At 54.8% G+C, this 13151-nt stretch overlaps 6 protein-coding genes across 6 annotated transcripts; 2 read left to right on the top strand and 4 right to left on the bottom strand.

Annotated features, from left to right (window-relative positions):
- Positions 1 to 34: 34 nt before the first annotated feature.
- On the bottom strand, positions 35 to 3003 carry K437DRAFT_149416 (uncharacterized protein). Its single transcript, XM_013390218.1, has 3 exons — positions 2711 to 3003; positions 393 to 2622; positions 35 to 338 (listed from the first exon to the last, which is right to left on the bottom strand). Exons 1-3 carry the CDS (start codon positions 2795 to 2797, stop codon positions 244 to 246), a joined length of 2412 nt encoding a protein of 803 aa, XP_013245672.1. The 5' UTR covers positions 2798 to 3003; the 3' UTR covers positions 35 to 243.
- A 1300-nt stretch (positions 3004 to 4303) lies between these two features.
- K437DRAFT_253768 (uncharacterized protein) lies at positions 4304 to 5769 on the top strand. Its single transcript, XM_013390217.1, has 2 exons — positions 4304 to 4669; positions 4739 to 5769. The coding sequence occupies exons 1-2, from the start codon at positions 4325 to 4327 to the stop codon at positions 5708 to 5710; spliced, it is 1317 nt and encodes a 438-aa protein (XP_013245671.1). The 5' UTR covers positions 4304 to 4324; the 3' UTR covers positions 5711 to 5769.
- A 53-nt stretch (positions 5770 to 5822) lies between these two features.
- On the bottom strand, positions 5823 to 7673 carry K437DRAFT_272131 (uncharacterized protein). The gene has a single exon (XM_013390216.1). The coding sequence runs from the start codon at positions 7477 to 7479 to the stop codon at positions 5935 to 5937; it is 1545 nt and encodes a 514-aa protein (XP_013245670.1). The 5' UTR covers positions 7480 to 7673; the 3' UTR covers positions 5823 to 5934.
- Positions 7674 to 7753: 80 nt separating this feature from the next.
- On the bottom strand, positions 7754 to 8338 carry K437DRAFT_253766 (uncharacterized protein). The gene has a single exon (XM_013390215.1). The coding sequence runs from the start codon at positions 7998 to 8000 to the stop codon at positions 7824 to 7826; it is 177 nt and encodes a 58-aa protein (XP_013245669.1). The 5' UTR covers positions 8001 to 8338; the 3' UTR covers positions 7754 to 7823.
- K437DRAFT_231594 (uncharacterized protein) lies at positions 7754 to 9733 on the top strand. Its single transcript, XM_013390214.1, has 7 exons — positions 7754 to 8167; positions 8249 to 8364; positions 8447 to 8657; positions 8729 to 8861; positions 8921 to 8966; positions 9029 to 9210; positions 9287 to 9733. The coding sequence occupies exons 1-7, from the start codon at positions 8079 to 8081 to the stop codon at positions 9587 to 9589; spliced, it is 1080 nt and encodes a 359-aa protein (XP_013245668.1). The 5' UTR covers positions 7754 to 8078; the 3' UTR covers positions 9590 to 9733.
- K437DRAFT_266279 (DUF221-domain-containing protein) lies at positions 9594 to 13130 on the bottom strand (the record flags this gene model as incomplete). Its single annotated transcript, XM_013390213.1, has 3 exons — positions 9594 to 10182; positions 10276 to 11170; positions 11246 to 13130. The coding sequence occupies 3 exons, from the start codon at positions 13128 to 13130 to the stop codon at positions 9594 to 9596; spliced, it is 3369 nt and encodes a 1122-aa protein (XP_013245667.1).
- Between the last annotated feature and the right edge of the window lie 21 nt (positions 13131 to 13151).

Below are 13151 nucleotides of genomic sequence, written 5' to 3'. Positions count from 1 at the left end.
ATCAGAGATGTGTTTTTGCCAGAACCTCGGCAATACTTGCTCCCAAAGTGCGCCAACAGTCGTCAAAACTGGTGCTGTCTGCAGCGTGTGCCTCCGACGTAAGGCAAGACTCAGTGGACCCAGCCTTCGGTGCACATTTGAATGAGAATCGGGGATCTGTCAAAGCAGCCTATATTTCACATGACGCTGCACTTGTCTCCCTCCAAACCAAGTTCCCTCATCTCCTCCTTGCGACGCTCTCTTTCATTCTCTTTGTCCTTCTCGTCCACCTCCCTGGGGAACCACGTCTTGAGCATGTTGGTCGTGGCTAGGTCCAGATTTTCTGAAAGGTGCAGCAACTTGTGTGGGTTAGCAATGAGCACTTCCAAGACAATGTATGAAACAAAGCTCACGTGCGCCTGCTATCCCTACGACATTCTTGGCTCTGCATAAAGGGCAGTCCCGCTTCCCCTGCTTTTGCAGCTTGACGAGGCAGCGAATGCAGAAGAGGTGAGTGCAGTCGAGTCGAATTGGACGCCAGGCGACACCGGTGCAGATCACGCACGAATAGTCGTCGATGGATGGTAAAATCGGCAGCAGAGTCGTAGATAAAAGGGAAAGCAGGATGTGCGGCAGTGACTTGGAAAGCATGCCCGTTGTGCTGGAAGGCAAAAGGGCTGCCAATGAGGGGTGTGTGGTGATGAGCGTTCGCGAGCTGCCATTGCCCACGTCCTGAGAAAGATTTCTAAAGTTGGGGCTGATATCGGGGATACTGGCGGCCGCAGCGACTGAGAAGGATGCCTGTACGTCTTGCTGACGTGCAATGAATGCGCGCAGGTCTTCCGAAGCGGTGAGCGCAGTACGCTTGTCGTGCTTTTTGAGAATCTTTCGTGCAGCCTCGACATTGATCCGCTGGAATTTCTTGACGTCCAGCAACGCAATGTTGAGTTTCATGAAGTCCTCAAGCGCCTGGATAGACTGAGGCTCGTGCATCGGTACCGCGGAGGCGTTCTTGCGCTTGACGAGACGCTTACTAGATCGACTTCTCTGCGTCGCGCTCAAGTCTCCAGGTCCCCATCCTCGTTTGGCCAGCTCGTCGGCAAAGCGTTTCAGACGCGCTTCGCTTTCGTCCACGCTCAATTCGCCGCGATCCTTCTCGCGCTCGCTCTCGAAGATCTGCATCTCCATCCACAGGGAGAATATTTCGCGCCAGACGTACAGGTCGTTCTTGCTCGCGTACGGGCTTGAGGCTCTTGCGATGGTCGCCGTCAGGTCCTCGGTATCAGCAATGAAATGATCTCGCTGCTCGTTCTGAACAATTTGGAGATTGGAAAGAGCGCCGGTGAGCGTGTCCAGGAATTCGGTATCGGCATTAAGCGGAATGAGAATCTCTCGCTTGCGCATTCTTCGGTAGGATGGGCGGACGCGGCGAGGACGGTGTTCGATCGAAGGCGTGCGATCAGCTGCGATTCCCGTCGGATCTGATCCCGCCACTTGGAAGTTGCTGGCGGCATCCAGTGGCGGCAAGCAGCTGGCGATGGCGCTTGCTCGTCGAGATGAAGGCTTTGCTCTGACCTCTGGACTAGGGGGTAACTCTTGGATGATGGGAAGGCCAGGACCTGTGTCGTCATTGCCGGCATCATCATCTCGATCCCCGTCATAGTCGTCGTCTGAGGTGACGGGAGACTCGATGTGGAGACGGATTCGGGGCATGGGATGCTCGGGGCTTCCACCTAGCTCATACTCAGCTCGTGCTCTTCGCCCACCTTTCCCCTGCACCCATCGCTGATGGTCTGGTCCTTGAGGGCTTTCCTGACAAACTGGGCGCCGCCCCGTCGCAGCTGACGGCGAAGGGCTACATTCAGCCGCCGAGGGCCCAGGTCCGCCGTCCTCGTCCGAGCCCTTCCATAAATTTGAGCCACCTCTCTCCCGCCATGCATGCGCCCCCCAATCATGTCGGCCCGAGCCTTCACCGCTGTTGGTATGGCTGCTGCTGTGAGGTGCGGGCGATTGTTCTCCGCCAGACTCGGATGCGTGTCCACTGTGGAAAACTTCCTCAGCCGAAGAGCCACCCATGCGTTTATAAAGTCTGTGCAGGTCTTTTTTTCCCATGCCGGATGACCGGCGCCGGCTGGCAGCTTGGAAATCGGCATTCGAAGGGGGCGAGAGGATTTCAACATTGTCGGATTCTTCTGAGCCATCCAGAAAGTGGCTATCATGCGCAGGCTGCTCCAGCTGACCTCTGAACTCGTGGACGCTTCCTGAAGAGCTAGAGCGATCCTTTCCAGAAGTAGTGCGCAAGGAAGAGCACGTTTTGCGGGGCACTGATTCAAGCCAATTGGCTGCCTTGCTGTCCTTGCGGCGCATATGGAGGGTTGCAGCGCCAGCCAGAGGAGGCGAGAGCGTTTCATGGCTGTTGCTCTTTGGAACTGCCTTGGGTGGAAAGACGTCTGAGCCAATGTCATTTGCAGCCGCCTTGACCGCTCCTTGCATCTCTTCTCCGCCGGCAGGAGCCTCTTCATCGGCAGAGGACTCATCCCCTCCCGCAGTACACAACTCTGGCCGCAGCAATTCGCGTAGTACATCTGTGCCTAGACCTAGTGACTCTAGCTCTGCAACAACACCGTTGATGAGCTTTTTAAGCTGTCGTCCGAAAAGGCGTGGACCAATACACGGAAGATTGTTCAGCATTCCAGTCAGCTAAAGTCAAGGATGTCCATGGTAGGCTCACATGCTTATACTCGATCGCCCCCCTCCTCCACTCCTCTGGAAAAGAGGGACTAGCGATCGTTTCCATGTAGCTCTTGCCGAATTTCATGTTGCCGATGGACGAGAACAAACATTAAACCCGGTGTTGACAGTTTGACTATTCTGAAGGATGGGGCGTCAAGGGTTGTGCCACCTGCCCGGTCAATTTGACGGCGAGGTTGCTTTTCAGGAATACCAGACAAGGTGAGGGGTACGTCGTAATTCGTTGCCACTTTCACAAAGCGACGGCACTGTTAGCTGGGGCAAATAGACCCAGGTGGCTGAGTTCCAACAGGGGACGGAGGTGGAGAGTGCTTGATGGAGAGTGCTTAGTGAAGATTGCAGCCTGGCGCGTTCTCTCTAACAGGACATCAGATCTGTTAAGTGGTCCTTTTTATTTTCGCACTGAAGCAAAGAAGCTCTGCAGACCCGAAGCTGTGGTCACTTCGGCTGCAGCCTGCGCAGTGCGCACGTTCTGCCCTTTTATGGATTAGACCTTGTCGCCAAGCAGGGCTGTGGAGAATGAAAAGCGAACGCGGGGGGAGCCTGCGGGCGCGATGCAAAAGTCGCACAAAAAGCCAAGAAGTACTTGCAGGTTGCTCCTGTCTCTTTATAGCTTGCTCCAACGGTGCTCCTAGACTTGACAATCCTTTTCATTACTCCATCTCCCTTTCTGTACATTGTACATCGAATGTCTCGCTGCTTTGTGGTGTGCAACACTCCCGATGAATGGCAGACCCCCCCCATCGAGGAGAAAAATGGTACCTTGGCCGCCACAGTGATCGTGAGCACTTTCCAGCAGGGTGCCTATTATACACGTTCCAAACGTTAATGTGGCGTTCTCGATGTTGTCCCGTGTCAGTCAGAGCTGCAGTGCCTAAGACATAAAGTGCACACATCAGGCACAAGTCAAACACGTTCTCACATGACTCACCCAGTAACAGGAAATGGCAAGAGGACGTTGTCAAGTGTCGACTGCTGAGCGCTGGTTCCACTCAGTTGTAAATTTTTAACCTTTCCCAATTTCAAGCCAGTGGTATACGGGAAAATTCCCTGCAAGAAGGAAGAAAACCATACACCTCACATTCTGGATTGAAGCAAGCAATGCACTCCTAGCAGCAGTGCAGGGATGTCTTGGTATGCCACTCGTAGCCCGGCTCCACTCAGTAGAAGTCATTTAAATGTCGTGAACTTCCGTCCGGAAGACCAGAAATATGCTTTTGCCCCGAAACATTGATAGTACTTATATCGGCCGAGAGAACGGCTGCAACAGCGTCGAGCGCTTCACCGCCAAAATTTTGCTGCCCAGTTGGAGCACGGTGGATGGCTATTGGCGAATGGTGAATCCCGTCGACTGGTCGCTACTGCAAATGTAACTGCACGATGCGTCCGTTCCGAGCCTTCGTGCCCATCCTGACAATCAGTGTGGTTGGTTGAAGGCATCGGATATAGAAGGTGCATGCCTCGCGTGGCCAGCGCCAGCATCAAGTCTCGAATCGTTAGCCCAGAGTGCAAACCCACTGGCCTCGCCCCGCCTCACTTCGCCTCGCATCTTCACTTGTGGCAAGCGGACGTCGCTAGGCGAGCTCGTGTCAAGATGGCGACTCACCCAGAGGACCAAGTGGACCCGCAGCAGCCCATCAGTAAGAACAAACGCTTCAGGAAGGATAAGCGTGAGTGTAGCAGAGGCGGCGCTTGGCCTGCTGCTGGGCTTCATGGAAGACGCCATGGTCCCTGGACTGCTCACGCACGCATGCCATCTTTTGCTCTCTTAGCTTGGGACACAGACGACATTGATCATTGGAAGATCGACAAGTTCACACCTGAAGACAATCCGCATCCATTGACCGAAGAGTCATCGTTCGCGACACTGTTCCCAAAGTACAGAGAACAATATCTGCGCGACATCTGGGGCCACGTAACCACTGCTCTCGAAAAACATGTGAGTGTTATGGCATCGAAGTTATCTTGCTCTTTCGCTAGGGTAGATTACTGATCCATCAACCCGCAGGGCATCTCCGCGACGCTCGACCTCGTCGAGGGTTCCATGACTGTCCGGACGACACGCAAGACGTGGGATCCGTATATGATCCTCAACGCTCGCGACCTCATCAAGCTGCTCAGTCGTAGCGTGCCCTTCCAGCAAGCTGTCCGCATCCTTGAAGACGGTGTTGCGTGCGACGTCATCAAGATCGGAAACATTGTCCGCAACAAGGAGCGCTTCGTCAAGCGTCGACAGCGCATCATCGGTCCCAACGGGAGCACGCTCAAGGCCCTTGAGCTGCTGACCGGCTGCTTCATCATGGTGCAAGGCAACACGGTCAGCACGATGGGCCCGTACAAATCGCTCAAGGAGGTTCGACGCATCGTTCTCGACTGCCTGCATAACATTCATCCCATCTATCACATCAAAGAGCTCATGATCAAACGTGAGCTCGCCAAAGATCCCAAGCTCGCCAACGAGAGCTGGGATCGTTTCCTTCCCAAGTTCAAAAAGAAGAACGTAAAAAGCAAGAAGCCCTCGGCATCATCATTGCCGTCAGCTGCATCAGCAGGGTTGTCCTCGACTCCGACCGCTACTGGCGCGAATGCCACGTCCTCTTCCGCCTCTGCCAGCGCCAGGGCGAGTGCAGATGCAGCAGCGCAACCACCCAAGAAGAAGCAGAAGAAGACATACACGCCCTTCCCTCCACCCCAGCAGCCGAGCAAGATCGATCTGCAGCTAGAGAGCGGAGAGTACTTCCTCAAGCCCAAGGAGAAGAAAGCGCAGGAGGATGCAAAGCGGGAGAAGAAGCAAGCCGAGAAGCGTGTGCAAAAGCAGGCGGAGCGTGCCAAGGCATACGTGGCCCCTGTCGAAGATGCTGTCGCGAGCAAGGACAGCCAGGAGGGGAAAGCAAAGAAGAAGAAAAAGGACAGGGACGAGTCTGCCACGGGCCAGAAAAGGAAGCGAAGCGTAGGCGACGGCGACGGCCCAGATGCATAAACATGGCCGCGTCGTGCACCCCTTGTATTGTATACCTTCCTATTACTAGCATCACGCACTTCGTTCGAATCAGCAGCAGTAACACCGGTGTGACTCGGTAGTATGTTGTGGTCATAGGGACATAGGGCATAGATTTGAAAAAGGCATAGAAGAGGACAGGGCATACAAATAGGAACAGATGCATAGTGGAAAACGACACCTCCTGACGCTTTGACGAAGCACCTTCATCGCATGAGTCTGGAGAGCAGGGACTCGATCGTCTGCTCTTTGTTGCTACTACAATTGCGTCCATCGCTGGGGTCTGCTGTCGTTTGACCAGGAAACGAACCTCCATACGACGGGGCAGGCGAAATGGCAGCTGTGAAGCTGCTGTTCGCTAGAGCTGCGGCCGTTGATGCTGTCGCCCATCCACTGTTTGCGGAAAGTGGCGCCGTATGCGACTGAATCAGTGAAGAAGTCGAGGAGGCTGCGTGTTGCACTACATCGGACGATGGGTGGTACGGCCAGGAAGGGTGGACGCCCATTGTGGGGATGGAAGGGGTGTGCCTCAATGAGGCGGCGGTTGCACCGTTTTGTGTGCCATGCACAAACGACGATAGAGGCTGGCTGGCATTTGGGAGGGCAGTTGAACGATGCTTTATGAACTTGGGTGCTGGGAGACTAGCAGGTGAGGGGGAGTTGTGGAAATTAGGGCCGGCGTACATCAAGTCGCCGCCGCCGGCGAGAGTGTATTGCTGGGCATGATAACCTGCAGCCACATTTTTTTGGGAGGCGGGAGACGGCTTGAATGCCTGTTGTTTGGCTGGTGTGCTTGGTTGAGCCGGGCCAGAAGTGGCGCTAGCTGAATGGCCCCTGCGATGCTGATGCTGATGCAAAACTTGTTGCTGTTGCTGGGACTGTTCGAGGGGTATGGTGGACGCGGATGCATCGCCATTTGGCCCATCTTTGAGCGTAGGTTTTGCTGAACTAGCTTGCTTTTTGCTCTTTGAGGATACAACCATCAATTCTTGCTGCCAAGTCAGGGGGGGAGCAGCAGCAGAGGCAAGTGAGGTCGAGCTTGTGCTGGTGCTCGCCTCTGAGGATTGCTGCGCTTGTGAAGCATGCTGGTCTCTCGTTCTAGCAAGCCCACTTGGGCTCGATGATTTCTTCGAGGCTTGAGTGCGGTCGGACCGCTTCTGCGGACTATCAGTAGATGCCGTCTTCTTCATTGATAGGAGCTCCTGTTGCCAGGTGAGAGGAGTGGATGCGCCGCTGTCTGCATCGATGGCAACATTGCTGAGGATTGGCATGTCCCACTCCGGCTCTGCAGCCGGATGTTTGGATTCATTTCCCCCGCGTGCTTTCCGCGCAGCCTTACGCTCTGCGGAAGCGAGACCCGTTGGAGGCGAACTGGATAATAGCACTGCAGACGATGCATCGTCTCGAGATGCGGCCGCAAGCTCCCCTCGAAGAGCAGCTGCTTTCCCTTTGCTTCGAATATTGTGAGGCTGAGACTTGGAAGGCGTAGCTATTGGCGAGATGTCTTCCGAGGATTCATTGCGATCTTGTTGCTGTTGATGAGATCTTGCTCGCTTGTTGCATGCAGAAGGACCGGGTCTCGGAGCCGACTTGGTTTCTTGTAGCGTCTGGGCTCCAGATTTGATGGCTGATGAGGCTGATCTCGCTAGCGAGATGGAGCCATGCATGACCTCTTTGGCACTGTTCCCTTTGGCTATACTGGCTGCGTGGGATGGTAAATCTTTGCTGGATGGCTGCATGACGGAAAGCATCTTTATGGCCTGCCGTCGATCAAGATATATGGGAGTGAGAGAGTGTGGCCGAAAGGGAGGAGCGCTCTAGCAGCAGTCTCTGCCAGAAAAAGGGACCTGTAAATGGAAAGGAGAGGTATGAAAAACTCTGCCTGCAGTATGGATGCTTAGATGACTCGTTCGAGCTTCAAGGGTGTGAGATGTTAGCAAATGTGATGGATGGAGAGATGCTGATGGGATCTGGTTCAATTGCAAGTCTGCCCAGTCACTTGCCTTCGTCCCCCAGTCGGCCAACCTGGTTTGTGGCGATGACGAGGACACGCAGACCATCGACCCGACCCCTTGTAAACTGGATCACGTGACAATCATTCACCTGACCACCATGCCTGCACGTCCCTCCCATCACCGCCACACATGCTTATGTCTCTCGCTACTCGGGGGTCGAGTGCCGGCGCTGCGAGTTGTATAACAGCGGACCGCAGGCTACACCATAAGCGGTGAGCTGCACTGACAGTCTGCCTCTCCCACCCTAAAACAGCCATTTGGAGTCTACAGTGGCGAAAGGCGCTCGTGGGTGAACAGTTTATTGGACACTCCATTCGCAACGGCTGCGTTCTTCGATGGAGATGGACCAAGCGAAGCATGTCTCCTTCTGGCTGCGCCATTTGCGCATGCTTCCCACGCCATACCAATCTGCTGATACGCAAAGGTAGGCTCTTTCTTCTTTTCTCCCTAGGCTAATACGCCGCTCCTTCTGAAGCGCTCTCTTTCACGGACGGGTTTTGAATAGAATGACCATCGGCTACTTTTGTCTTTCGGCATTGGACGTTCTTAGCGCGGTAGAGAGTCATTTGCTAAAGACGGAGCGAGAAGAGCTCGCCGACTGGGTGTATGAACAGCAGATTCGTGAGTGCGCTTCCTTCGGCTTTTAAATACGCTCCACCGCTCATCCTAGAACCCGCCTCCTTGTGTATTTCTTTTCTTGAAGCCCCAGCCATGGGAGGTGGGTTTCGAGGATCGCCCACAGCGGGAACGGTCCCTTCTACTTCTCAGCACGCATTCACAACTGGGGCAATGGGACATCTCGCAATGACCTACACTGCGCTTCTCACCCTCGCCATTCTGAGAGACGATTTTGGAAGATTGAATATTGAAGGTCTCCATGCACTCCTCGCTATATCGCAGCAAGCAGATGGCAGGTTCGTCTGACGCTCAACCCTTGCAGATAACTCAGTTGATCTCTGTACTCATTTATTGATCCGCCTCCCAGTTTCACGGCTGGTCCGAGCCAAGTCGAATGTGACGTCCGATTCACCTTTTGCGCCTTTGCGATCGCCCAAATGGCAGGTTGTTGGGACGCCGTCGACATCGATCAGGCATTGCGGTTCCTAGCACGATGTAGAGTGAGTTTCTGGGGGCATATTCGTCTATTTTCTCTTTGCTTACGAGCTCAACTGCTCAGAATTACGACGGTGGCTTTTCGCAAGCGCCAATGCAAGAATCTCACGGTGAGGCGTTGCAATGGAAAGACCCTTACCGGAACATGTCCCTGATTCGTTTAAATTCGCAGGAGGATCCTCCTACTGTGCAATTGCTGCATTCAAATTGGCCGACCGTATTGATTTCATTACAGAACTTCCCTCATTACGACGTTGGCTAATCTCGCGACAACAAGTCGGTACCGGCTTCAATGGGAGATCAGAAAAGCCTGTAGACACCTGCTATTCGTTCTGGTGTGGGGCATCATTAGCTGTGAGTCATCCTAGCTTGACACATCCACTGCGCAGGTCCTGGTTTGTATGCTGAATGCTGACTTGGTGGCGTGCAGATGGTCGGCGCTGACGAGATGATCGATCGCTCGGCCGATATTCGATGGCTCCTGGGCAATCAAAGCAGGATCGGTGGTTTCGCAAAGGTAGCAGGCGAAGCTCCTGATGCAATGCACTCCTACATGGGAACTGCGGCACTTGCTTTGCACCGTTATAACCCTGCAACTTCGTCCGCAGACACGGGGGAGGCACACGCGCCGTCATTGCAGGAGTTGCTACCAGAGTTGAACCTGAGTCGAGGTAGTTCACAATGGATCAAGATGCAGTTGCGGAAGAAGCATCGAGAAATGGATCCGTCTTGATCACTTATGATGCATGCCTGCGTAGTGGTCGCTCACGTATGCTGGAGGGAGCGCGATGCATGTAAACGCCTTCGAACTGTTCCTGCTCGTCATCGTCACCGCCGGCTCCTTCGCGTCCATGCGCGCCGTAATATACATTCGCAGAGAGAAGCCGCGCTGGCGCAACGGCTTCCGGACCTGTGAGCGCTTCGCCCACCGCTGCGACTCCGCTCGTGCCCTGCGACCCGCTGATGCCGTCTGTCCAAATGTTGGGTGCCTCTGGTGTCCCACGCCCTGAAGGGTACTGCGTTATAGAAGGCGCTTGGACTGGAGGTGGCGACGCAGGTCCAGCACCATTCGCATGCCCAATGCCGCTCCCGCCACGGGCAAGCGAAGTGTGACGCCGAGGGATTGGATTCGAGCGATGCCGAGAAAGCAATGAAGGTTTACGATTGCGCAATGACAGCACAATTGGGTCTTGCTTGCAACTAGCTGAGCTGGTGGTCCGCGCATGCTCTAGGGCCGCAGAAGTTCGCATATATTCTTCTTCCGGCTCAGGCTCGTTAGCATCGGCTTCTTCTGGTATTGGTAGCCATAGCTCTGGCAACACTCCCCTGTAGATATGAGATGAGTTGAAAAGATAAGGGTAAGTCTTTGATAGCAACCCGCCTTGGCAAAGCACGCCATCAAAAATACTTCACACTCACGTCTGCGCTGGATGCCCATACCGCCTTCTCCCAGTGTTAAGCACCCCAGGGAAGTAAGTGCCTTGTGATGGTGGCTCGCGATAATCCGTATGTCGGTCGCTTGCAGCGACAAAGAGAGTGTCATCATCTTGCAGATTGGCTTTGTTGGCAAGCTGGCCGTCCGCACTTGTGCCAATGTTCCAACTGGCTTCGTTCGGGGCGCTTGCGGTCGCTTCGTGTCCGGCCGGATGATTGGCCTCCGCAATACTGCTAAGATTTACGTTCTCGCTGAGTGGCGCAAAGGTCCGTGCGAGGTAGCCTTCCATGTACACGGTCGTCGTGATCAACGGGACGACAAGGATGGCGAGCAATGCCTGTTTGCGAACGACGAAAAGTGAGAGTTGGAAAATCTGGAACAGAACGAGACTCCACATGCATCTTGAAGCGCACAGCGGCCAAGCCTCTCCCTTGGATTCGTACGATTTGTAGTAGACGAAGAGGATCTTATACTTGTATACGACGTAGCACGAGGCAAAGTAGAGGCAGCCAAAGCAGAGAATCGCCGGGCTGACGATCGAGTAAAGGATAGACATCGTAAAGACGATCAGCGCTTGTGGGTATACCGTGCCGATGTAGAGCTGCGGTGGGGCATTGAGCTCTGCGTGCTCGCGCGGGGTATGCGTCCATATGCGCTGAAAGGAGCGAAGGAAGACGATCGGCAATTGGAGCATTTGCAAAGGGACGATGCCAAGCGACTGCAGCACCACGTAGGATAGAGAAAATTTGCGCGCGCTAGGCAAGGCGCCTGAAAGCTTCTCGAGCAAAGACATGGGGTTGTTGGCGAGCTGCGTAATCACCTCCCAGGCCGTGCTGGTGATGAGGAAGATGAACACAACTGATACGAGCAAGAAGAGGTCTGCAACGAGCACAAGAACGCATCAGCTTGATGTTCGGCTGCGCTGTGTAACCTGCATATCCATGCGAAGCTCACAGTATTTTTTAAAGACAGAATATTCGACGAGGCTTCTGGCGCGGAGCCCCTGGAAGTACGCTGTCCATTCGAACATGATGGGCAATAGCGCGTTGAACGCGATGAGCACGATTGATGGTAGAAAGTTGAGTACGAGTGCCTCGAGGCGCGGTTCAGCGCTGAGCAGCTTGTAGAGCCACGGAGCGTACTTTCGAATCGCTTCCGGTTTGAGAAAGGACGCTAGCGCCGTCAAAGGCGGGATGTAGAAGATGAGCACGAGCAGCACGAATGCGCTGACGAGCACCTGTCGCGTCCGGCGTTCGCCAGCAGGCATGGCGACATTCGACCAGATGATGTCCCTTGGCTCGGGTGCAAGAGTCGTGATGCATAGCCCCGGGAGAGGATAGTGTACGCTCTGTGCGAGGATCTGCGCAGACTCGGCCGATTGAAAGGTGACGAAGCCGACACCGGTGACGATGCTCGACGTGAGGCTATCCGTGCGATACTTGGTCACTTCGCGATCTTTGCAGTGGAAACGACGCGCTAGCTCGTCGAGCGCATCGACATGCGTAGAGAATGGGTTCCATGAGCTTGTGCGCATTGTCGGCCTGGGCTTGGCGGAAGGAAGCTGAATTCTTCGAGTCGGGTCGTCGACATCAGCGGGGATGAGCAGTGGCGCACGTTCCACATCGGGTGCACCAGCAGCGCCAACTGGAAGGTCGCGGCGTGCGTGGACCCTCTCACCCTCGTCTTCCTCTTGCTGAGCCATCCGCTGGATGGCTTGGTGAATAGCCCCCGGGTCATATGCCTTGGCGGGCGTCGGATTGCCTAGGAACTTGGACCAAGCCTTCTCGAGCTTGTACAACGCTTGTGCCCTTTCGTCCAGGAGCCTCCCCAGACCCTTGACAGCATGCACGAGTGAAACCGACTCGACAGGGTGCCCCATGTCCTCAAAGTATTCCGCCAGCTTCCTCTCCTCTTTCAGATGCATGGGAAGGTGGCGGAGCATGACAGTGCGTGCGGGAATGGACTCGAGGATTTGGAGCGCGTATAGCTGGCGACACTTGACGTAGCGCATGTAATTGCGGTAAATGGCACGAATGGCGAGAATTGAGATGAGCAAGGTGGAGAGAAAGTGCATAAAGTGGTACAGCGTCGCTTGAGGCGGTACCGAGGGTACACTTGGCACCCGAGGAATCGGATCAATTGGAGCGTCAAGGGGGCCCCCTCCGTTTGGAAGGAGGGTCATCTGCAACGATGCAGGGAACACCCAATTGGTAGTCTTTTCCGTCTCATTGTCGCCGCCGCTGTCTTGCTCTTCAGAGGGCGCCACGCCATCAATGGATCCATTTTGCATCCAATTGATGGGCATGAGAACGGCAGCAGCCCAGACAGACAGAAAGAAGAAGAGCCAGAAGCCCATTTTGAGAAAGTCGAGAAGTACTATCGCATCGATGCCCAGATTCTGGATGAAGTCCACCTCTTTGATCTTTAGCGTGGGCAAGATCCAAGCAAAGAGGTGTTTGAGCTCCAGATCATCGTGCGACGCGGTGTAGGCCTCGACTGAGGGACTGAAGAGACCGGTGATCTTGGTTCGAGGTGCGTATAGGGCGATATACTTGCGACGGAGAAAGGAGAAGAGGACGAGTGACAAAAGGCCGATGAGGAAGGAGAGCGCGACCTGCTGTTGAAACCACGGGCCGATGTACGCTCGACGCGGGTCGTTCGGCGCGATGGGCTCAGTGATGGAGGTCGGTGACGGCGCCGGCTCGGGCCCGGAGGGCGGATCGTGATCATTTTTGAATGCCAGCGATGTGGAGAGCGTTGCATACAAGCCTTTGTCGGTATGGAGAGCGGCAGAAGGCGAGGTCAGCAAAGCGGCGACGGTAACACATACCATCGCCATCGCTGCTGCGGTTGACCGACC

Source organism: Tilletiaria anomala, assembly GCF_000711695.1.
Source record: "Tilletiaria anomala UBC 951 chromosome Unknown K437scaffold_6, whole genome shotgun sequence".
Classification (NCBI taxonomy): domain Eukaryota; kingdom Fungi; phylum Basidiomycota; class Exobasidiomycetes; order Georgefischeriales; family Tilletiariaceae; genus Tilletiaria; species Tilletiaria anomala.
This window is presented reverse-complemented; position numbering and strand designations above follow the sequence as displayed.